General features: G+C 34.0%; 1 protein-coding gene across 9 annotated transcripts in view; it reads left to right on the forward strand.

Moving 5' to 3' along the window:
* The window catches only part of VPS13C (vacuolar protein sorting 13 homolog C), a 382,862-nt gene that overhangs the window by 83,122 nt on the left and 275,268 nt on the right, over window positions 1-24,472 (forward strand). For all 9 annotated transcript variants that reach the window (XR_009209815.1, XR_004251863.2, XR_004251861.2 and 6 more), the window contains 17 exons: window positions 279-358; window positions 1,557-1,616; window positions 3,161-3,323; window positions 4,071-4,187; window positions 5,171-5,274; window positions 5,485-5,652; window positions 6,138-6,442; window positions 8,117-8,264; window positions 8,992-9,100; window positions 13,169-13,305; window positions 15,545-15,701; window positions 16,505-16,584; window positions 17,111-17,170; window positions 17,919-18,081; window positions 20,319-20,435; window positions 21,225-21,328; window positions 21,758-21,925. Coding sequence is in view for 5 of the 9 variants with exons in the window: in XM_032175861.2 (XP_032031752.1) it covers window positions 279-358; window positions 1,557-1,616; window positions 3,161-3,323; window positions 4,071-4,187; window positions 5,171-5,274; window positions 5,485-5,652; window positions 6,138-6,442; window positions 8,117-8,264; window positions 8,992-9,100; window positions 13,169-13,305; window positions 15,545-15,701; window positions 16,505-16,584; window positions 17,111-17,170; window positions 17,919-18,081; window positions 20,319-20,435; window positions 21,225-21,328; window positions 21,758-21,925 (2,240 nt within the window). In the remaining 4 variants the exon portion in view is untranslated. The remainder of the gene's footprint in view (window positions 1-278; window positions 359-1,556; window positions 1,617-3,160; window positions 3,324-4,070; window positions 4,188-5,170; window positions 5,275-5,484; window positions 5,653-6,137; window positions 6,443-8,116; window positions 8,265-8,991; window positions 9,101-13,168; window positions 13,306-15,544; window positions 15,702-16,504; window positions 16,585-17,110; window positions 17,171-17,918; window positions 18,082-20,318; window positions 20,436-21,224; window positions 21,329-21,757; window positions 21,926-24,472) is intronic.

The raw sequence follows: 24,472 nt of genomic DNA on the forward strand, positions 1-24,472 counted from the left end.
TAGAAGTAAAATAAATTATTTGTCAGAATTTTAGGAGTCACCTGTGAAATTAGGTGAAAATAAATATGCATGTTTTTAAGTAAGTTGGATGTCAGAGGTAACAATTTGGATTGGTTAATTTCTTCAACAGTGATGGCCTTTGTATTTAATAACTATGACAACATGCAAAGATTTTCTTTTAAAGCTTAATTAACAAATTTTTAAAAATCTAAAATGTTTCAAATTACAAAAGAGCAATTTATTTGAAACACTTTTTTTTTCCTTTTTCTTTAATCTAGGATCCAAAAAGAAGCCCCTTCACTTGATTAGCTCTTCTGACAAACCTGGATTAGATCTTTTGAAAGTGGAGTATATTAAGGTAAGGGCTATAGAATGATTATATATTTATTGTATACTCCAAACTATATCTCTGGAAGAAAAAATATGACAGTAAGTTACTGATGGCTCTGGATGTGTCTCACAGTTTCTAATTAGAGGGAAATCTGTTTCTTTTTTCATTTGTACACCTTCTTTCACTTGAGTACAGGGCTGTTATTATACAAAGTCACTAAACTTCTTGTTCCCAGAGATGGAAGCCTGGGATGAAGTAGGTACCATTTGTCTTCTAGGGCATACCCACATACCTATACTGATTATAGGTCATATATAGGTGATATTTGGCTGAGTATCCTGCATCAAAAAGGATAAAGTCATATTAAATTGAGGTCAGAAGACGAATGCCAGGAATAGGAAGGGCCACAAAAATATTTCGCATGAGAAACACTGAAGGAACTGATGGTATTTAGCTGCCTTCAAGATTAGTTGATTTGTTTAATCAGTCAACAGCTATTTACTGAATACCTCTGGATGTGTTATTGGATGTCTGTACTGTTATGAAAAACATTCCCTATTCTCAAGAAAATTGTAGGCGAATAGGGAGATAACACAAATAAATAATGATTAGAATATAATGTGATTGATTCTCTAATAAAGAAAAGCACAAAGCATTATTGGAACAGAGGGGCAGGGAAATTGGCAAGGCCAGAAACTTCTCACAGGAGGTAAATCTTTGAGTTTGAATTTGTTTATGTTCCCAAGGGATAGAAGGAACTAGGACCAATGGTTAGTTATGATGGGAGATAGATTTTTGACTCAGTGTGAAGACCTCATTAAATAAAAGCTTTCTAAAGATTAGTTTTGTAAAGAAACAAGGTTTCTTTTACTGGAGATATAAAAAAAAAGACTTGCTGAAGACTTTATGGAGGGATTTAAGCATTAGGTGATAGATGGGCTACGTGACTGTTACACCTTACAACTTTCAGAGTTTGTCATTCTGATTCCTAGCTACAGTTTCCCAGAAGTGAATATTCTCCCGTGTTTGAAGAGGAGAACACATTTGCACTATTATAATAAATACATTATTTGGATGTAACTTTAAAATAATGGCAATAAAATTAAATATACAATGTATATAAAATACATTTATAACTATAAATAAATTAACCAGAGATAATAAATAAGTGATTTATTTACTTTGATCCTAGTACTTTCTTTAGAACTTTTACTTCTTTTTTCAGGCTGATAAGAATGGACCTAGTTTTCAAACTGCTTTTGGAAAAACTGAACAAACAGTTAAGGTAAGAAATTCTGTTTAAGGAATTTATCCTGTCTGAAAATAACCTACTCTTGAAGCCTCTAGTATCCTTTGAGGAGTCTTGACTGGGTAATTTGATGACATAATCAAGGACCAATAAGAGTTATAAATAACCTCATCGATACTTACCATGCTCTGTGTTTATGATTCAGCTTAGTAAAGCTGTTGTTTTATTATATCATATCCTAACGTTCTTAAAAGTTTCAGTATTGGCCGGGCGCGGTGGCTCACGCTTGTAATCCCAGCACTTTGGGAGGCCAAGGCGGGCGGATCACGAGGTCAGGAGATCGAGACCATGGTGAAACCCCATCTCTACTAAAAATACAAAAAAATTAGCCGGGCGTGGTGGCGGGCGCCTGTAGTCCCAGCTACTGGGAGAGGCTGAGGCAGGAGAATGGCGTGAACCCGGGAGGCGGAGCTTGCAGTGAGCCGAGATTGTGCCACTGCACTCCAGCCTGGGCGACAGAGCGAGACTCCATCTCAAAAAAAAAAAAAAAACAAAAACCCCCAAAAAAACCCAAAAGTTTCAGTATTATTTCTAAATTAGGGAATGCTATAGACAAAAGAACTTTGATGTACAAAGAACTAAAAGGTTCCTAAACTAGCCAAACTAGATACCATTGTTTGATGTACTGGTGAAAAAGTGTATCAAATATAAGGAGAGATGTTGAGCACTTTTGAAGTCAAAGCACTACTTACCTAGTAGCTTAGAGTAAGAGGAGCACAATATATTTATGGGTAACTAGAAAGAAAAGGAGAGAGGTGAGTTTTAGCTCACACTTTTTTGAGAGATGGGGAAATGTTTTAATATTGTGAACCTTTTATTGTTTTTATATCCATTTAGTGTTATGAGAAAATGAAAAGAAATTCATGTTTATAAACAGAGCTTTTTATTTTATATTAATTTGCTATTAGAAAACTACCCATTCTTTAAATCAATTTGTATTGCTATTTTAGCTTTCTAGAGTGATTGTTTTAAAAAAAGTAGTACTTTTTCCCTTCAAGTTATATATTCTGTTTCTTTTTAAATGATAAGACCATTCTTGTGATTTGAAAAGATCACTTAGTAACCCATTCACAATTGTCCTTTTTATATTTAAATCTCACGGATGCCACCTTTGAAATCATTTGTAGACATAATAGTAGCACATGGTGGTTCTGGGATTTCACCTTTTGACTTATAATTTTATATAATCATAATTGTCCATTGAAGATCCAAGAAGCCATCTATATGTTGAATATCAGGATAGCCATGAGAAGCAGAGTATAGATTTCATAACCATTATGCTTGGGAAATGGAGTAATTAGGTTACTGTAATATTCTGATGTACCCCTGAAGTGTGTAAGTGTAATTTGTCTCCATATATTCCCTGTTTAAGGGGATTGTGAATCTTCCACTTTTTACTCTTCCTTCTAAGTGGTGGAAAGCAATGATGTAAGCCCACCTGAGAATCTTTTGGGTCTATCGTGGAGACCACAGGTTATAATTGGCTGTGGAAAATAATTTTCTCTTTAAAACATTTTTAGGTGGCCTTTTCATCTTTAAATCTGTCGCTGCAAACACAAGCTCTTGTCGCTTCTATTAATTACCTCACAACCATTATTCCATCTGATGATCAAAGCATAAGTGTTGCCAAGGAGGTACAAATTTCAACTGAAAAACAACAAAAAAATTCAACTCTGCCAAAAGGTATGAAACATACATTTTTGTTTTTTGTTAGCAAGGGTTTTAGAATTCTAAAGCTAAATGAGGAATACTAGAGATTATTTGACTCAGTCATTTAAATATCATTTTCCCCTTTTCTTCAAATTAAATTATATGTGAGCACCTGATATATAAGGCAAATGTAATCAATACTGTTGTTTTTAAAAATGTTTGTTTTTGTTCTTATTTTGGTGGTGGTATAGGAAGCCTTTAGGTAAGTAATAGTGGGAGAATACCTGTATTTATACTGAGCTCTTCCTCCCCTCTCAGTGGCTCCTGAAGGGGCTTTAGAAAGAATTAGTCTTTCTTTCCATTTTACACATAAGGAAATTAAGGCTCAGAGACACAAAGGTAGGGAAGGGTTCAGGAGTAGCATCTAATTGGCCAAGAGCCCAGATTTTGGATCAGGAAGAACTCAGTTCACATCCTGACTTTGCAACTTCAACCGTGTAACCTTAGACACATTATTTAACTTTTCTGAGGTTCAGTGTCCTTATTTATTTATTTTAGTTTTTTTCTTGCTTTTAAGTTACAAAAGTAACATCTCACTCTTAAAAATGCAAACTTTACAGAATATATAAAGCAAAAAAAGTGTTTGAATCTTTAAGAGTTGGAGAATGTTATAATTTTTTTTTAACATAACAGTGGTTCACTTAATATAGCGAATAAACCTTAATAGAATGTAGATGACTAGAATCTCACTGTGTGATAGATGCTTTGTTTTATTTTTAGTGATTGTATCCTCCAGAGATAGTGACATTATTGGCTTCAGGCTGTTTGCCAAGTTGAATGCTTTCTGTGTCGTTGTTTGCAATGAAAAGAACAATATCGCTGAAATCAAGATTCAAGGTAAAAGTTCACACGGCATTAAAAATTGGCGAAAAGATAAACTTTTCCTTCTTTTTTTTCTTTGCAATGCTAAAGAATGTGCAAATAAAGGGCTCTAAGCTGTGAAACCTGAAAAGACATAATTGGATTGAATGCTTCCTTTCTTTGGGATATAGATATTGGTCAGAATCTGACCATCCCAGTTGAACTCTACACATATCCTGGTGTTTGGGACCTTTCTGAGAGTTATCTAGGAAGTGGAAAAGGGATACTGATGTCATTGTAGGAATGCTATTGATGGACTAGGAGAAGTGTCAGTCTAGATTTTAGGTGAAGGTGTGTGGACGTGCTTTCTAGTAACTTTTTAATCTTTTTTTTTTTACCTTTATATGATTTTTATATATAATATAATTATGTATTTGTCTTTATCTTTCCTTATGAAAAGCAATCTTATAATTGTGACAATATCTATGAGCCCATTATGTTCTTTTAGGTAAAAGCTGCCAAAACTCATCTAGCTTTTCCTCTGGCTTAGTTTTACTAGCTTGTTGTGACCTGGTAAAGGTCAAGAATATGTTGAATATGTTTAATGAAATTTTTTAAGAACTTAAAAACTAGAAAACTAGGGGCTTTTTTCCTTTTACCTTTCCAAACTGGCAGCGCATCTAATAGTCTGAATTTGATTTGTGAACCTTTTATAGTTTCTATGTAAATGACTGGATATAAGGTATAAAGGATAATTTACTTAAATCCTGAGATAATCTATTTGTACTAGATGTATTTCTTCCCCTTATTGAAAAGTCAGATAATTATTGTTTAACGAATTTATAGGTTTTGGTGTTTATAAAACCAAAAAACTCTAATATTGCAACTTATTTATCCATTGGGAGTTGAAACATTGCTAAATTTAAAAAAGTCACCCCAAAATAAAATAATGTAATGGAAAGAAAGATCTTATTTATGGTAGGTCTGTAGAAATTATAATAATACACTTTTTTTTTCAGGCCTGGATTCCTCTCTTTCTCTCCAGTCAAGAAAGCAGTCACTTTTTGCCCGACTAGAAAATATTATTGTCACAGATGTTGATCCAAAGACAGTTCATAAGAAAGTAGGTGATTGTAAACAGATAGTTAATAGTCTTTAATGACTGAGTATGAGATTCTATTGTAAAATGTATTTTATTTTAAAAACATTAATGAAATATACTTCAATAGAAAAATGTTTTTACAAAGATTATAAATGTAAAGCCTTTTGTAAATGGGATTTTATTTTGTCATTAACTTCCCGGATAGAGTACATTCAAGTCTCTGTTTTTCAGGCTGTGTCAATAATGGGAAATGAAGTTTTCCGTTTTAATTTGGATTTGTATCCAGATGCTACTGAGGGGGATTTGTATACTGACATGTCCAAAGTGGATGGTGTGCTGTCTCTTAATGTTGGCTGTATTCAGATTGTCTATCTTCATAAATTCCTTATGTCACTTCTGGTAAAATAATTATTCATATATTGATTTTGCAACTTTGAAATACTTTTAAAAGTGTGATAATTATGATGGCAAATGTTACAAACCTTGGATTTTAGAGTGGGCATTATTTTAATTATAGATGGTATTTATGGATGAATGTAGAGATCAAAACCCCTATTTAACAGTTGAAATCTGAATCATTTAATGATTTTTGTCTAGAACAAATTATTTTTGCTACAATATAATGAAGCCAAATTCTTTAGTACAAAAATTATTGGAAAAAAATTTCTTTCTCTGTTCCTTAACCATATAACATTAGCTCAGTTCAGGCAGCTCATAGCTATAGATGGATTATCAGTAATTTCTTACTACTACTAGAAAAATAGGGCTCAACGGAAAGTTAAATATTGGGAAAAAAGTTACCACATGTATGAAAAGAAGATAGTGTTATTATTGATGTGCCTGTATTCTCTTTGAATTTCTCTTTTTATGCTTTGTGTCCACAGAACTTCCTGAATAGTTTCCAGACAGCCAAAGAGTCTCTGAGTGCTGCCACTGCCCAGGCTGCAGAAAAGGCTGCCACAAGTGTGAAAGATCTTGCCCAGAGGAGTTTTCGTGTTTCCATCAATATTGATTTGAAAGCACCAGTTATAGTCATCCCACAGTCTTCCATTTCCACCAATGCAGTAGTGGTAGATCTTGGGTTAATCAGAGTTCATAATCATTTCAGTCTGGTGTCTGATGAAGACTACTTAAATCCTCCAGTAATTGATAGAATGGATGTGCAGCTAACAAAGCTTACACTTTATAGGTATGCTTTTTCAATAATTATGGATTTAAATATTATATTCATGATTTCCATGAAATTTTATGACTTGAAATTCCTACCCAACACAGTTTATTCAAATAAACTGTTCCGTTACACAGAACAGGTTTTTTTTGTTGTCGTTGTGTGTGTGTGTGTGTGTGTGTGTGTGTGTGTGTGTGTGTGTTTTGAGTTGGAGTCTTGCTCTGTCACCCAGGATGGAGTGCAGTGGCGCGATCTCGGCTCACTGCAACCTCTGCCTCCCGGGTTCAAGCAATCCTCCTGCCTCAGCCTCCAGGGTAGCTGGGACTATAGGCACGTGCCATCATGCCTGGCTAAATTTTTTTGTATTTTTTATTATAGAGACGGGGTTTCACCATGTTGGCCGGGCTAGTCTCGAACTCCTGATATCAGGTGTTCTGCCCATCTTGGCCTCCCAAAGTGCTGAGATTACAGGCATGAGCCACCGCGCCAGGCCACCAGAGCAGTTTTTTAATCAACTTTTGTTTTCAAAAATTTCAGACCTACAGAAAAATGGAAAAAAATAGTACTGTGACTGCACCTACATAACCTTCATCTAGATTCATCAATTGTTTGTATTTGCTTTAACCTATCTGTAAACATATACATATTATTTAAAACATTTTTTGCTAAATCACTTGAGAATAGACATCTTTAACTTTTTGTCCCTAAATACTTTATCGTGTGTCTCCTATAAACAAGGACATTCATTCTCTTACATTAACTGTGATATAATTCTAGAAATTTAATATTGATGTAATACTATAATCTGAAACTCAGTCAATATTCGGATATTACCCGTTGTCCCATTATAATAATTTCCATTATAGGAATGTCCATTATAAAAATTTCTCCCTGATTCAGGATCACCCATAGCATATAATTGTATTCTGTACTACTGAGGAAGATTTCTGTACTGACAAAAATTTATTTTGGAGTAGTTCTTCAGCTTTTCTTTGTCTTTTTATGACTACATGACTACTCCTGTAGTTTTGAAGACTACAGTCTGGTTCCACTCACCTCTCAATTTGGTTTTGTCTGAGTGATTCCTCATGGTTTGATTGAACTTACACATTTTTGGCAGGCATGTTGTGTAAATTATTTTGTATCTTCAGTGCTCATACCAGGTGGCACATGAAATCTGTACATAATTCATTTTAAAATTATTTTCTACCCCATGCATGAAGATTTAATTATGTAGAATAAAAAATTAATGACTATAAGGCAGGTCTAGAAAATAATCCTAGAGAAAAGCTTTATGAAATGCCTTGGAAAATGCTAACTGTTATCCTCTTGTTCACTTTGCCATCATTTTCTTCAGTCTCTGCACCAACATACCTATTAATCCTTGAACAACTGTATATGATGATTTTCTGTATTTCTTCAACAGTGTGGATTGCTTTTAAAAAGTTATTCAATTTTTCACCTATCTACTGCTTAAAGAAAAAAGTTTTCTTAGTGGTTCATTGTATATCACCTTTTAATTTGTCCCTTCTAGTGGATTATAGATTAATTATAAATTCAGTTTTGAAAATAGTGAAGCCACACTGTTTCAGATCAGTATTTAGGGCAGCAAATAACTGCTTGACTTTGCTTTTTTTAATATGTTGCATTTCTACCTTATATCTATGCATTATGTAACATTTCTGTTTTTCATAGAACAGTGATCCAGCCAGGCATCTACCATCCTGATATTCAGCTGTTGCACCCAATTAACTTGGAATTTCTTGTAAATCGGAATCTAGCTGCATCTTGGTATCACAAGGTGCCTGTTGTGGAAATTAAAGGACATCTTGATTCAATGAATGTAAGTATGTGAGTGAAAAAAAAATTCATTGTTGAGATTTTAAACTCCAAAGACTTTTAGTGGAAATCCAAATGAAATGTAGACTTTTTTGCTGAGTAGTATAAGAGAAATTTCAGTGAGACTTTGTCCAACAAGATCATTATTATTTTCAGTAGAATTTAATCTTTAGTTAAGATTTGTTAACTTTAAAATTTGTTATACATACATATTGGTAGAGATCTGTATATAAATTATGTATTAGCATATTATACTATATCTCATGTATTATATATGTACATTTTGTTTTTAGGGATATCTAAGCAGCCCTAAGATGATGATAGCATTGAGGGAAATATTTACTTTTTTATATTGAAGACAACCTTTTTATTTCATTGGAATTGTTATTGTTTAAAAAGTAGAATTATGCATTTTCCAAAGTTGTCACTTTAATAAAAAAGGTCAGATTTCTTTGATCATAATTAACTTTCAGTAAACATAAGTCAGGTCATTGGAGCTAATACTGGCTGATAAATTACACTGGTTTTCTATAAACATCTTATTATCTTTGAAAATAAAAATTTTGACATGAAATAAGTAGTGCAGTACTTGAGTGCGTTGTGATTGTATGTAACTTTTCAGTGTTAGGATTATTCTGTCCCTCATGTGTTGCAACTGGAAATTTATTTTCTGTATTAAAATTGTTTCATTTTAAAATGTAATACAGTTTTTTTAACATAATATTTTACAGGTTAGTCTAAATCAAGAGGATCTTAATCTTTTATTTAGGATACTAGCAGAAAATCTTGGTGAGGGTACTGAAGACTTGGATAAAGTGAAACCAAGAGTACAAGAGACAGGTAAGAGGCTGACAGTAAGTGGCATAATACATACATGTCTATTTATGGTTTAGTAGGGAATCAGGAAATGAAAAGTAAACAAATATGTTTACAAATTGCAGTTTATATTACTGAGTAAACAAACAAGATGCTATTGAATGAAATCATAGTTGGAGATGATTGACTCTCTTAAGCTAAGTTGTCAGTTATAGTTTTGGACTTTTTTCTAAGTTGCGTGAGTTGAGAGGAGGCCATAAAGAAAGACTTCAAATCAGTGGTAGATTCTTGAAATAATCATTGAAATTGCATGTATAGAAGAAACCATTTTGAGTTGGCAGTAGGTCATGGTAGCATAGTGTATCTGATTTTTCAATAAGGCTTGGTAGTAAAATATCTGTAAGAATTGAAATGGTTGATAAATTATCACTTTCCAAAGATACTGAAAAGATTATACAGCAGTAAAAATGGAAAGAGAATTTAAATTATTAGTTATCATGGCCCTTTTGACTTAAAGAAAAAGTTCCAGCCTTATTTTTTAAGGTAATATATGTGTATGTGTATATATATATATAAAATGTTGTATACACACATAAATATATAATCTTTAGTTTTTTTCAAACAAATGGTAGCATCCTGTATGTGTACATGCATGTGTGTGTTTATTCACTTTGCTATTTAAAAAAAAATTAACAGTGTATCTTGGTGTCTATTCCATATCTGTAGATATGTATAGATCTGCTTCATTCTTTGTAGTGGCTGCCTGGTATTAAATTCTGTTGAAGCATCATAATTTATTTAGCAAGTTCCTATCGATAGACATTTTTGGTTGTTTTTAAACTTTCTTCGTTACCATGTTGCATTGAATATCCTCATACATATGCTTTTACAAGTATGTATATTTCTATAGGATAGCACCAGTTAAAAAATATGTAAAACTAATTGACAATTAGGTCAGCAAATAATTTCGATAGACTAATTTAAGATTTTAACAGATCTTGCCGATTGCCCTCCATAGAACTTTACTAACCCTGCACTCCCACCAGGTTGTTTTTCTATACCTTTCTAACACAGTATATTATCAGATTAAAAAATTTTGGACCATGTGCTAAGTGAAAACTGGTATCCCATTGTATTTTTCATTATTAAAAAACTATTTTACTGTATTTTAATACATACAGTGAAGTATACAAATATTCAGTGCATAATTCAGTGAATTTTTGCATATATGGATACACCATGATCAAGATATAGTACATTTTCAGCACCCCAGAAGGCCTCCCTCTTGCCCTTTCTCAGTCAGTACCCAACACTCTGCCTGCAAATCCACCCAGAGGTAACTACCATTTTAACTTGTAATAGATAGATTAGTTTTGCCTCTTCTTGAATTTCATATAAATGGAATCATACAGAATTTACTCTTCGGTGTTTGGCTTCTTTTATTCTGCATTTTGTTTGCGAGATTCATCCGTGTTGTTGTGCGTAGGAGTAGTTTGTTCTTTTTATTTCTGTGTACTATTCAGTTATATGAATGTATCAAAATTTATTTTATTCATTCTTTGATGGACATTCAGGTTGTTTCCAGTTTTTAGCTATCATGAATGAAATTGCTATGAATGTTATTGTGTGTCTTTGATGTAATTATATACACTTTTTTTTTGGATACATAGGTAGGAGTAGAATTACTGGGTCATATATGAGATTTGGGTTTAGCTTCAGTAACTTGTGCCAAATTATACCAAGCAGTTTTTCAACTGGTTGTACCAATTTACTTTCCTAGCAGCAATGTATGAGAGTTCCAGTTGTTTCACATTCTCCCCAGTACTTGGCATTGCCAGTCTTTTTAAATTTAGCATTCTGATAGATATGCAGTGGCATCTCACTATGGTTTTTATTTGCTTTTTGATTGTTAGTGAAGGTAATCACCTTTTCGTATGGTTATTGGCCATTTGGATATCCTTTTATGTTATGTAACCATTCTATCCTATTGACAACTATTTGATGTTTGCCTTTTTTCTTATTGATATGTAGTTTTAAAATTCTGAATATAAGCCCTTTGTTGGTTAGTGTGTGTTGTATGCATATATGTATAGAAATATCTTTTCCCTATCGGTGGTTTGCCTTTCACTCTCTTTTTTTCCCAGTTTTTATTTTAGGTTCAGGGGGTACGTGTCCAGGTTTGTTACATGGATAAATTGCATGTCACTGAGATTTTGTCTACAAATGATCCCATTACCCAGGTAGTGAGCATAGTACCTGATAGGTAGTTTTTCAACCCTCCCCCAGTCCCACCCTCTCCCCTCTAGTAGTCCCCAGTGTCTGTTGTTCCCATCTTTGTGTCCATGTGTACTTAATGTTTAGCTCCCACTTACAAGTGAGAACCTGAGGTATTTGGTTTTCTGTTGCTGGGTTAATTCGCTTAGGATGGTGGCCTCCAGCTCCATCCATGTTGCGGAAAAGGACATGATTTCATTCTTTTCTGTGGTTGCATAGCATGTCATGGTGTATATGTACCACATTTTCATTATTCAGTCCACTGTCAGTGGGCATCTAGGTTGATTCCATGTCTTTGCTATTGTGAATAGTGCAGTGATGTATAGGTGAGGGCATGTGGTCTTTTTGGTAGAATGACGTATTTTTCTTTGGGTATGTACCCCATAATAGGAGTGCTGGGTCAAAGGTAGTTCTGTTTTAAATTCTCTGAGAAATCTCCAAACTGCTTTCTATAGTGGCCGAACTATGTATATTTCTACCTACAGTGTATAAGTATTCCCTTTTTTCCTACAACCTGGCCAACATCTGTTATTTTTTGACTTTTCAATAGATATTCTGACTGGTGGCCTTTCAGTCTTTTAATGGATCTTTTAATGAATAAAATTTGTTAATTTCAATCAACTTAAATTCACTGGTTTTTTAAATGATCAGTATTTTTTATTTTCCATTTGAAAAATCTTTGCCTACTCTGGGAATTGTTTCATAAAAGCAAAAATATTTGCTAGAATCGTTTCCTCTGGTTCACATTATGTTTGGAACAGTGCTGGAGTAAGGTGATAGTTGGGAAACCTTGCCTTGTGCAATGCTTTGTCAGAGGTAATGATTAACAATAGCGGCTTTCTGTATGGAATTCTGGTATAGCTTACACTACATGGTTCCTGTGTGTTGTATTAGTGGTCAAGATAATGTCAACCGCAATAATGGTAATAACTAATTTAATGATATTGAGAGACAGTGGAGAGTGAAGACTGTAAAATCAGACTGCTGAATTGGGGTCTGCCATTTGTGCGACACTGAGCAAGGGACTGAATCTGTCTGAACCTCAATTTGCCCGTTTCTGAAATAAGGACAATAAAGTTCTTACCTCAAAGAGATGTCATAAGAATTAAATAGAACAGTCCATATACCGACCTTAGAACAGTGTCTGCCACACAGATGAGCACTTAGCAAGTGATAGCTGTTGTTATTTTTTATATTACAGTTTAAAACAATTTTATTGCATTTCAGGGTGTACGAATTTCAGCAACACAGCATCATAATTATATAGCTTTAACTTTGTTTATTAATATGGCATAAGAGGCCCTGACCTCCCACTCCCTTTTTTCTTTTGTAGTATTACCTCTTGTTGTCCCCCTTATGATTCAACCATATCAAACTCCATTCTGTTTGCAAAACCTATCATGTGTTGTCATTCCCCGGTTTTGCTCCTTTCTAGTAATGTCTCCACCGTGTGAGGAGGTTCGTTGCTCTACTTGAATGATACCTCCTCTAATACAGCCTTTCTTGACTTCTGTATAACAGTGTCACGCTTTGTTCTGTGCTTTCAGTGCATTTTATATAGAGTCTATTAACATTTGTTATTAATTTGACTATTAATAATTTCTATTAATTTGACTCGGTGTGGCCTGCTTGTTTGTTTGTATTTTAAATGTATATGTCTCTTCCACTAAACCATGAGTTTTCCAAGGGCTAGCGCTGTTACTAATTTGTGGATTTTCATTGCCTCTGCCAGGTCCAGAATACTCAGATAAGTCCACAATAAGTATTTGTGGAAGAAATTTGTGAATAAAAGTAATGAATTGCTTTTAAACATTTCAGGTGAAATTAAAGAGCCCCTTGAAATCTCTATATCACAACAAGATGTACATGATTCGAAAAATACTTTAACAACTGGAGTGGAAGAAATTAGATCTGTAGACATCATTAATATGCTGCTGAATTTTGAAATTAAAGAGGTGTGTAATTTTCATCTGTTTTTGTAAAGTGAGCTGAATAAGTCATGGATATTGGAATTACCTCTACTAAACTTAGAGATAATTGATACTGATGAAAAAAATCTATGTGGGCTGTTCACATGTAGCAGTGATGTTTTAAAAATTGAAAGTTTGTTAAGGATTTGGGAGTTTATAATATTTCATAGAGAAAATGACAGCATGTTGTATAACGTGCTTTTTAATGATTTTAGGACAGTTGGAATGTCACTTGCTTTGGATGTCATATAAGAAAGGCAGGAAAGGGCAATAGTGTCAGATAAATTCTTTTCAAATGTTAGAAACCCTTGATAGAATAAAACACAATATGCCTGCATTTTCAAAAAAAGTTACATTACTAATATGTTTGCCATCTGCATACTCTTGAGGAAAGATGAAATACATTTTCTTCTTTATTCACACACCCAACAAATATTTATTGTATGTGCCCAGTAATAAGGATAGAGGTAAAAGGCATAGAGTCTGAATTCATGCAAGAAAACTGTTAACATTTTTGTAATTATTTCACGAAAACTCTGTGGAGGATACTATTGGAGCTTGGGGTGCTGATGGTAGGGAGGGAGCATTTAAGCAAACTGAGAGGGTCAGAAAAGATTTTCCAGAGGAGGAGACATTTCAATGAAGTTTTTAAAGAGAAATAGGAAATTATCTGAGAAAAGGGATCAGGAAAGGGTCTGGGGCAAGGCGGAAAGAGGAACAGGCATAAAAGTGTGAGTATGTGAGAAAGCATAGTGGATACAGGGACTTGCAAGGACTTCCTCTAAGATCCATTTTATCATTAAATAATTTTATAGAGGTTATGTTTTTGCTCTGAGCTAAAAATAATAAACTTTTAAGTAGGCTGGGTGCAATGGCTTATGCCTATAATCTCAGTACTTTGGGAGGCCAAGACTGGAGGATCGCTTGAGTTCAGGTATTTGAGACCAGCCTGGGCAACATAACAAGACCTCATCTCTACAAAAAAAGAAAATTTTTTTAGTTAGTCAGTTGTGGTGGCATGTGCCTTTATCCTGGCTACTTGGGAGGCAGGAGGATCGCTTGAGCCCAGGAGGTCAAGACTGCAGTGAGCTCTGATTGTGCCACTGCACTCCAGCCTGGGTGACAGAGCAAGACCCTGTCTCTAACAATCAGTCAATCAGTCAATAAACAAACAAGCAAACTTTTAAAGGAATGGGCTCTACTTTTAAGAATCTGAAATACATGCTTTGATGTTATATGTTAAACTTGGATGTTTTTCTGGTTAATATCAGAGTTACTGAAGGTTTTTAAGCCTTGGTAGTTGAAACATTGGTAGATGAATCATTCTATTTGCAGATATGCTTAACACACACATACACAAACACACATACACACACATATATATATAAAGTCCATAAGACATTTTAAATATTATTTGTAATATATATTATGATTGTTCTCTTCCCTTAGGACAATGATTGGGTTAAAGGGGAGCAGTGGCCGGGCGCGGTGGCTCACGCTTGTAATCCCAGCACTTTGGGAGGCCGAGGTGGGTGGATCACGAGGTCAGGAGATCGAGACCACGGTGAAACCCCGTCTCTACTAAAAATACAAAAAAATTAGCCGGGCGTGGTGGTGGGCGCCTGTAGTCCCAGCTACTCGGAGAGGCTGAGGCAGGAGAATGGCGTGAACCTGGGAGGCGGAGCTTGCAGTGAGCCGAGATCGCGCCACTGCACTCCAGCCTGGGTGACAGAGTGAGACTCTGTCTCAAAAAAAATAAATAAATAAAATAAAATAAAATAAAGGGGGGCAGTTTGCATTGCTCCCGATGGATATTTGGCATTGTTTGAAAACATTTTCTGTTGCCATTATCTGGGGGGAGAATACTAATGACAACCCTGGTAGGTAGAGGCCAGGGATGCTGCCTCATATCCTACAGTGCATAAGACAGTTCCCACCACAAAGAATTACCAGCTCAAAATGTTAATGGTGCCGAAGATGAGAAAGCTTGCCTTAGGAGTGGTGTAAAAATCGGCTGTTGGTCTCACAGACTTTCAGAAGAAAGGCTGTCCATCAGACTAGGACTTCTGGGAATCAGGCCAAACTGCAGGCACAAATAGAAGTAAACGTCTTAACATTGTGTGAATTTCTTCCTTATATCACTCTGGATACTTATTAAATTCTTGACTTACCTTCATTTCATATTAGTGAAATAGTTGATGGTAATACTGGTACCCTTTTTTAGGTTGTGGTTACTTTGATGAAAAAATCAGAGAAGAAAGGAAGGCCTTTACATGAGCTAAATGTCCTGCAACTTGGAATGGAAGCTAAAGTTAAAACCTATGACATGACTGCTAAAGCTTATCTAAAAAAAATTAGTATGCAGTGCTTTGATTTCACTGGTAAGTGTGAAATATTGTCTGTGTAAATTATTCATTAGGCAGATGATCCCTACCTTTTTATCAACATTAAACATATTGATTTGTGTGCAATTCTGTTAATTTCCTAGTACATTAACTCAACTTTTCAAAAACAGTCCCTGGGTACAGTTCTAGGGGACCCATTTTCAAAAGTTGGGTTAATTTACTAGGAAATATGATGTTTTATTTGTTTTTTAAATTTTTAAATTATGTGAGTTTTAACATTTCTTTTTAATTATGTTAATATGTATTTGTGAAAAATGAAAATCAAATACAAAAGTATATAGAGGAAAAAATTAATATTATCTGTAGTCTCATGTCCTTCCCTCAGAATAAATACTAAGTTATCGTTAGTGGGTATCCTTGACCTTTTAAGTTCCTGCAATAAGCTAACTTTTAAAGTTCTGTTAGTGTTTAAAGTTTTTAAGAACTCTATGGGATATCTTTAAGTAAAGTAAACTTGTATTGAGAATAATCCCTACTTTATATATTTTATAGGTTCTTTAATATACCATGATTTGTTTAGATGGGAGTAATACAGTAGTACCATATGTTATACCAGTTGTAATTGGTGGGTACTAGTATTTTTGTTTTATGGAATTTGTTTCCTTTTTTTTCAAAGCCAGGTTTATTGAGGTAAGATTTATACACAACATACTTCACTCTTTTTAGTGTGCAGTCCTGAGTTTTGACAAATGTACATTTGTGTACATTTGGCTGGTCCTGTTTTAAAATGTGTGAAATGTTTAACTTGATGGATCAACCTTGCCTTTTTTCTCTTTTAGACTCTAAAGGAGAACCTCTTCACATTATTAACTCTTCTAATGTGACTGACGAACCCCTTCTGAAAATGTTACTGACAAAGGTACCTAGTTTCATTTCTATGATTCTTTAATATTTGAATATATGAAGTTATATATATTACCCTTATATTTAATATTCTCATTTTCTCTCCCAACATTTTTCTATCTAAACTGATTGATTGTGGTGAATTTTGCAAGCATCTGAAAATCCTGAATATTTTCATTAACCTTCTGAGTTACCCTATGATATTGAATAAATGGTAATAACATAAAGTTCCATTGTAATCCAAAGCAAAGTGTGTTATAATTAGCACTTTTTCCTACTTTTTAGATTAGTGTACCTAATCTAGATATACTAGCATTTCCTCCACAGTAGGGTAAGGAATTAGAGTTTTTGCTTGTATGAAATGTACAAAATGCTTATGTGGTCAGTTTGGTTTTTTTTTTTTTGAGTGGCTTTCTTTGCCTTTAAGAAATATCTTTTTACTCTTTTAATAGCATACCTAGAAAAGTAAAGAATATGTATATTTTCAGTGTATGAATTTTTAGTGTTTGAAACTCAGTGGTGTAATTCTCCACTATTTGTAGGCAGACAGTGATGGACCAGAATTTAAAACTATTCATGACAGTACCAAACAGAGACTGAAGGTACGTCTTTTATAATTTACTATAAGGCTGGGTTGTGTTGATTTTATCTAGCGTCATAGCCATTTTCAACTGTGAGACTGTAAGTTCTAACATGAGAATAACAGTGGCAATAATAATATTCCTAATTTATGCATAAAGTTAAGTAGATAATAGAATTGGAATAAAGTTCTTCCAAAAAGTTGATTTATGTTCTGAAAAGATTGTTTCCCAGTTTTGACTTAGATTTCTTGACAAGTATGTGAATAATACACTTAAAGGGAATTTTGTTACTCATTTTAGTCAACTGTGGTTTTTTGGCCTAGTGTTGATGGCAGCATTAAACATTTGACTTATGTATTGGCGTTAGGATTAGAATAAGATTAAGTGAAGCATAAAGCAAAGGCTGGTACAGACGTTACATACAAGCATTACCTGGACTGGACCTGGTACAGTCCATTTGAACACGCATAATCAGCTTGGAACTGCCTGAAATGTGGTTTAAAGCCTGATAATATTTCCTGTATCTTTACTTAAAACTCATCCAGTTCTTTTGAGTTAAAATTGTGGTTGCACATGGGAGTGAGCAGAGAGTTGATTTATTATCTGGCAAGGATTAACATTTTGATAGTTAATAGTGAGTTCTTAAAAAAATAAAAATTTTAAAAAGGCCCTTAATTGAACTATTCTTGTGCTACTTATATCTGTTGAACCCTGGTGTAAAAATGTTACTGCATCTGAAATCTGCCTCTCTAATTGTTCATTATCTTAGGTTTCATTTTCATCCTTAGACTTAGTACTTCATTTGGAAGCTTTACTTTCCTTCATGGATTTTTTATCATCTGCTACTCCATTCTCTGAACCTTCCTCTTCTGAGAAGGAATCCGAGCTGAAACCACTTGTGGGGGAGTCCAGAAGTATCGCTGTCAAAGCTGGTAATAATTTTTGAATCATGATCTAATAATAGTTTGAACTTTAATAATCATATAACAACTTGTTTTTTTCAGTTGAGTATTTAGCATGTTGATATTGCTGCTCTGATAGATTAGGTTAGTTTCAAGAGAAAGAAAATGTTATCTCTGTGGGATTATAGAGCAGTTTGGTGAGGAATTTTAAATAGATGTTGTTTAATATTATGTATTTATATTTCAATTCACTGTCTAGCTTTTACATAAAATAGAAATTTTATGTACTTTATGTTGATGTGTCTTTGTAGTCTTCAGTTCAGTGGAAGTGAGAAAGGAAAAAGTTCAGTTATGGATTCAGTCATACAAGGTAACAAAGGCCCCTTTCAGTTAGTCAGGTAGACTTACCTGGTGCTCAGCAATTTTAAGTGCTTAGTGGGACACTGCAGGGAAGGAGCTCATGGAATAGACACACTCACATTGGTTTCTAGCCAAAACTGTATTTAGATCACACAGATATGGGCACAGGGTCCTCAGGCATATGACTTATGAAATATTAGGTATGACATATCCTGAGTGAATAAATAACATTTGCTTACTTTTAAGCCAAATATCATTTTAATTATTTTTCTTTCATATTATATAATGTCAGTATTTAACATCTAGTAATTCAATTTTCAGACCATTATGAGTTTGAGTTTTACCTATATCACTGGCATGTTTGGCGTAAAACTGTCAGTACTATTAGATCAGGTACAAGGAAATGATTTTTTTTTTTTTTTTTTTTGAGACGGAATTTCACTTTTGTTGCTCAGGCTGGAGTGCAGTGATGCGATCTTGGCTCACTGCAACCTCCGCTTCCCAGGTTCAAGCAATTCTCTTGCCTCAGCCTCCCAAGTAGCTGGGATTACAGGTGCCCACCAACACGCCTGGCTGATTTTTTGTATTTTTAGTAGAGATGGGGTTTCACCATGTTGCCCAGGCTGGTCGTGAACTCCTGACCTCAGGCGCTCCACCTGTCTCGGTCTCCCAAAGTGCTGGGGTTACAGGCATGAGCCACCACGCCCGGCCGGATGTGATTTTTTTAAACCATGGAACAGAGCAACAATTTCCTTATAAACTAGAGTAAAAGAGCTTTACCTGCTTTATCTTTAATGTACTTGTCACATTAATAGCCTCAGAAATATCCTTGGAAATTCCTCTCCTTTATCTTATATATACATACAATACATACACAACACAGTTGAATAAATGAAAAAGAAATGTTTAAACTCACAATAAACTAGAAACACTATTAACCCAAAGAAACAGTCTTCCAGTTTTGCTATATTGTTGGTCTTTGTGGTTTGATTATGCTACATCAAATATTAAAGAAAAAAACAACCTGTCATACTGGTGATTAAGGACAGATACTTTCCATGCTTTTGCAGTTTCAATCAGAAGGCTCTATTTTCTTCCAGTGAGACAGATTTTTAGGAAAATGGATCCTAAATTTATCAGTCAGGATCTGGACTAAAGTGGATTTAGGGAGCTAGTTTGATTGTGATTCTTATGCACACATACACCTGTGTGCATATATATTATAAATTTTTTTTGTATTTTTAAAGTTGGCCCTTTATGTTCATTTCTCATAGAATTTATTTTAGGATTCTTAATGGAGCAACAGGGTGTAATCTGGAGAAATTTATTATGTAGTTGATAACATGTAAGTGCCATAGTAAATAACATGTATTTTATTAACTGTGCATCACCATTGCAGTTTATCATGAGTTATTTTTCCTTAATCTAATACATGATATGAAAAGGAGTTCAGAATCAGAACTTTAGACCAAGAGTATTCTAGAGTTCTAATATAGAATGTTTTCTTTTTTCCCAGAAAAAAAGTTATAGTAAAGTTTCCATCAAGTAAATTGCACTTTCAAGGTGCTGTTAATATTATAGTTGCTTTTATTCTTAATTTGAAGGGGAACATTCTAATTTTTGTAGATTGGAATTTGATAATTGTTCCAAAATTTATGTTAATTACATATTATCTTAATGGAGGGCGTTTTGGTTCCTCAGAGTACATTGGGTACTTTTCTTTTGGTGGATTTGAGGTTATTGTATGTGTTGTATTATCTTTTCCCTTTGCTCTGGATTTGAGGTTATTGTATGTGTTGTATTATCTTTTCCCTTTGCTCAGGTACTTTTATTTTGATGGATTTGAGGTTATTGTATGTGTTGTATTATCTTTTCCCTTTGCTCATCAGTTTTCTATTATTTTTTAGTATCCAGCAACATTTCCCAAAAGGATGTGTTTGATTTAAAGGTCACAGCTGAATTAAATGCATTTAATGTCTTTGTCTGTGATCAGAAGTGTAACATTGCAGATATTAAAATACATGGTAAGTAGTTATTTCTTGTTGTAGGTATTTCTGTTTCTTTACATAACTAGGAAAAATGAGCTTGTACCTGTTAGATTTCTCATGAGTATTCTTTTGGTTTACTTATATTGAAGACTTTGCAAACTTTTCAAAGATGTGCTTTAAAATGTTACAAGTAAATTTTTTATGATTCGTTGCTGACTTGAGACATTCCTTATGCATTATGCATTATCTACATTTTTATGAAGTTGTAGACATCATTATGCCTTTAGCAACTGAGAATGACAAAGAAATTTTTTTTGGAGGGAAATCTTAGAAGACTTTTCTAATACAGTTTATTATAGAAGTAAGACTATTCATCAAATAATGTTCATTTATTTTTAGTTATTGGAGCAACAGTTTTTAATAATATAGTAAATGTTCGTAAGATCACTGTTTAACAAATATTGTCTTCCTAAATGACCACTGCTGATCTTGCCAATGCAGAGGATATTTAAGTTTGGAGAAATGTGATTAATTTTCTAAATTAATCTAAATTTTTTTGAAACTTGGTGGGTTGTTTTTATTTTTTTGGTTTTAAAATTTCTACAACTTTTTTGGAGGAGATGCCTGTGTCCCTTAAAGTTATTATTTAAAGGTGTTATTACCTTTCTTAGGTATCTCATACATGAAAGTTGATGCCATTAATATGTCTTATAATGAGTAATTTTTATTCACTTTATATCTTGTCAGTATATTATTGAACTTAAATACCACTGGCTTAGTCATGTGGATTGGGTGAAAAGTTTATAAATGTTATGTTTCCTATAGGAATGGATGCCTCTATTTCTGTGAAGCCCAAGCAGACTGATGTGTTTGCCAGACTTCAAGATATTATAGTTACGAATGTAGATTTGCAGTCCATTCACAAAAAGGTGATTAAAAAATAGATTTTTATATTGAAATTTATTTTGCTCTTTGGATTTGAGATGCTATTATTTATTTGCACAGTATACATTTATTATCTGTCATGTACCAGGCACTTTATTAGGAACTGGAGATGAAAACGGTGATAGTCTGCTTTCACATTGTGTATAGTCTAGGCCTCTTGATACACAGTGATTTGTAAAAGTTATTTCTGAACAGCTAAGTGATTGATATTTTTACTGATAAAATGCTTTTTATAGAAATAGGAAGAAGTTATTGTCATGTAAAATGTTTTCAGCTAGTAATTTTTAATGTTGAATTCATATATTGCTACTTCATATATCAAGGATTCTGTAATAAGAGAACTTATTTATAATACATTGATAAGGGCTATACAGCTCTTTTGATATAATAACCAGTTAATCTAATACTTTTAGGCTGTCTCTATTTTGGGAGATGAAGTCTTTAGGTTCCAACTGACTCTTTATCCAGATGCCACAGAAGGAGAGGCCTATGCTGATATGTCCAAAGTAGACGGCAAACTTAGTTTCAAAGTGGGTTGTATTCAGATTGTTTATGTTCATAAATTCTTCATGTCTCTTTTGGTAAGTTTTTAAAAATATATTTATTTCTCACTGAGGCCTAAATATCTTTGCTTATACAACTGAACCTAGATAGTAAAAATCTTCACTGATAAGGCTGTGTGATGAGCACCTGAGTGCTGAACAGAATGTTAATATTTAAGGAAATCCTTTTCATGATGTTAACCAAATGAATTTTTAAAATTATTGTTTTGAAGATATAGACTATAATTCTATAACATTTCCATAGGTATACATTTTAAATGTACATTTTATGTTTTAATTGAGGGCTTTCCACTGTAACTTGTTCAATGAGATATATTTAAGAGTATTTAGTTAAAACAATTTTTTGAGGAAACTCTTCAGGCATTTGGAGGACTCATATTGGAACTTACAGCTTTTGGTTATGATTGTGATCAACAGCATCATGAAATGCTTTTCTTTTTATTATTTCCATGTAACTGTCATGGTATATTAGTCCATTTTCACACTGCTATAAAGAACTGCCTGAGACTGGGTAATTTACAAAGAAAAGAGGTTTAATGCACTCACCATTCCGCATAGCTGCGGAGGCCTCAGGAAACTGAATCATGGTGGAAGGGGAAGCAGGCACGTCTTACATGGCAGCAGACAAGAACAAGCTTAGGGCGAAGAGCCTCTTATAAAACCATCAGATCTCATGAGAACTCACTATCACGAGAACAGCATGGGTGAAACCACTCCCGTGATCCAGTCACCTCCTACCAGTTCCCTCCCTTGACACCTGGGGATTACAATTCGAGATGAGATTTGGGTGGGGACACAGAGCCAGACCATATCACATGGGCTGAAGGATTTAAATCTGCCTATTCTTCTTAGTGGGACTGCCAGTCAAAACTTTTTAAAATCATAATTTTTTTTAAAAAAAAGATAATTTCAACTCTTTTGGACTTCACTTGTTAATTTCAGTTGATAGTTTCAACTATTTAATTTCAGTTGATAATCCAACTATTTTAGATTCAGGGCATACATGGGCAGGCTTGTTACATGAGTATATTGCATGATGCTGAGGTTTGGGGGTATGATTGATCCCGTCACCCAAGTACTGAGAATAGTTTTTCAACTTTTTCCCCCTTTCCTCCCTCTCTGTAGTAGTCCGCAGTGTCTGTTGTTCCCATTGTTATGTCCATGAAGTATCCAGTGTTTAGCTCCCATTTATAAGTGAAAATATGTAGTATTTGGTTTCTGTTCGTGCATTAATTTGCTTAGGATAATGGCCTCCAGCTGCATTCATGTTGCTGCAAAGGACATGATTTCATTCTTTTTTATGACTGTGTAGCATTCCATGGTGTATATGTGCCATGTTTCCTTTATCTAGTCCACTGTTGATGGGCACCTAGTTTGATTCCAGGTCTTTGCTGTTGTGAATTGTGCTCTGAAGAACAAGTGAGTGTGTGTGTCTTTTTGGTAGAACCATTTATTTTGTTTTGGATATATACCCAGTAATGGGATTACTGGGTCAAATGGTAGTCTTCTTTTGAGTTCTTTGAGAAATCTCTAAATTGCTTTCTGCAGTGGCTGAAATAAATTAGATTTCCATGAATAGTTATGTAAATGTTCTCTTCTCTCTGCAATCACCCTAGCATCTGTTATTTATTGACTTTTTAATAACAGCCATTCTGACTGGTGTGAAATGGTATCTCATTATGGTTTTGATTTGCATTTCTCTAATTATTAGTGATGTGGAACATTTTTTCATATGTTTGTTGGCTCCTTGTATGTCTTCTTTTGAGAAGTGTCTGTTCATGTCTTTTGCCCAGTTTTAAACGGGATTTGTTTTTTGCTTGTTCACTTGTTCACACTTTTTTTTATAGATTCTGGATGTTAGACCTTTTTCAGATGCATAATTTGCAAATATTTTTTCTATTTTATAGGTTGTCTGTTTACTGAAAGTTTCTTTTGTACTGCAGAAGCTCTTTAATTAGGTCCCACTTGCCAATTTTAATTTTTGTTGCAGTTGCTTTTAAGCACTTAGTCATAAATTCTTTCCCAGAGCCGATATCTATAATGGTGTTTCCTAGGTTTTCTTGTAGGATTCTTATAGTTTGAGGTCTTACACTTAAATATTTAATCCATCTTGAGTTAATTTTTGTATATGGTGAAAGGTAGGGGTCCTTTCACCATAGAATAAAACATTGTTTCATTCTTTTGCATATGGCTAGCCAGCTATCTTCAGCACCGTTTACTGAATAGCGAATCCTTTCCCCATTGCCTATTTTTTGTTGACTTCGTCAAAGAACAGGTGGCTGTAGGTGTACAGCTTTATTTCTGGGTTCTCCATTCTGTTCCCTTGGTCTGTTTGTCTGTTTTTGTACCAGTACCATGCTGTTTGGGTTACTGTAGCTTTATAGTATAGTATAAAGTCAGGTAATGTGATGCCTCAGCTTTGTTCTTTTTGCTTGGGATTGCTTTGGTTATTTGGGTTCTTTTTTGTTTCCGTATGAATTTCAGAATAGTTTTTTCTAGTTCTGTGAAAAATGACACTGGTCGTTTGATAGGAGTAACATTGAATCTATAGATTGCTTTGAGAAG

This window comes from Hylobates moloch, unplaced genomic scaffold (assembly GCF_009828535.3).
Source record: "Hylobates moloch isolate HMO894 unplaced genomic scaffold, HMol_V3 SCAFFOLD_14, whole genome shotgun sequence".
Lineage (NCBI taxonomy): Eukaryota > Metazoa > Chordata > Mammalia > Primates > Hylobatidae > Hylobates > Hylobates moloch.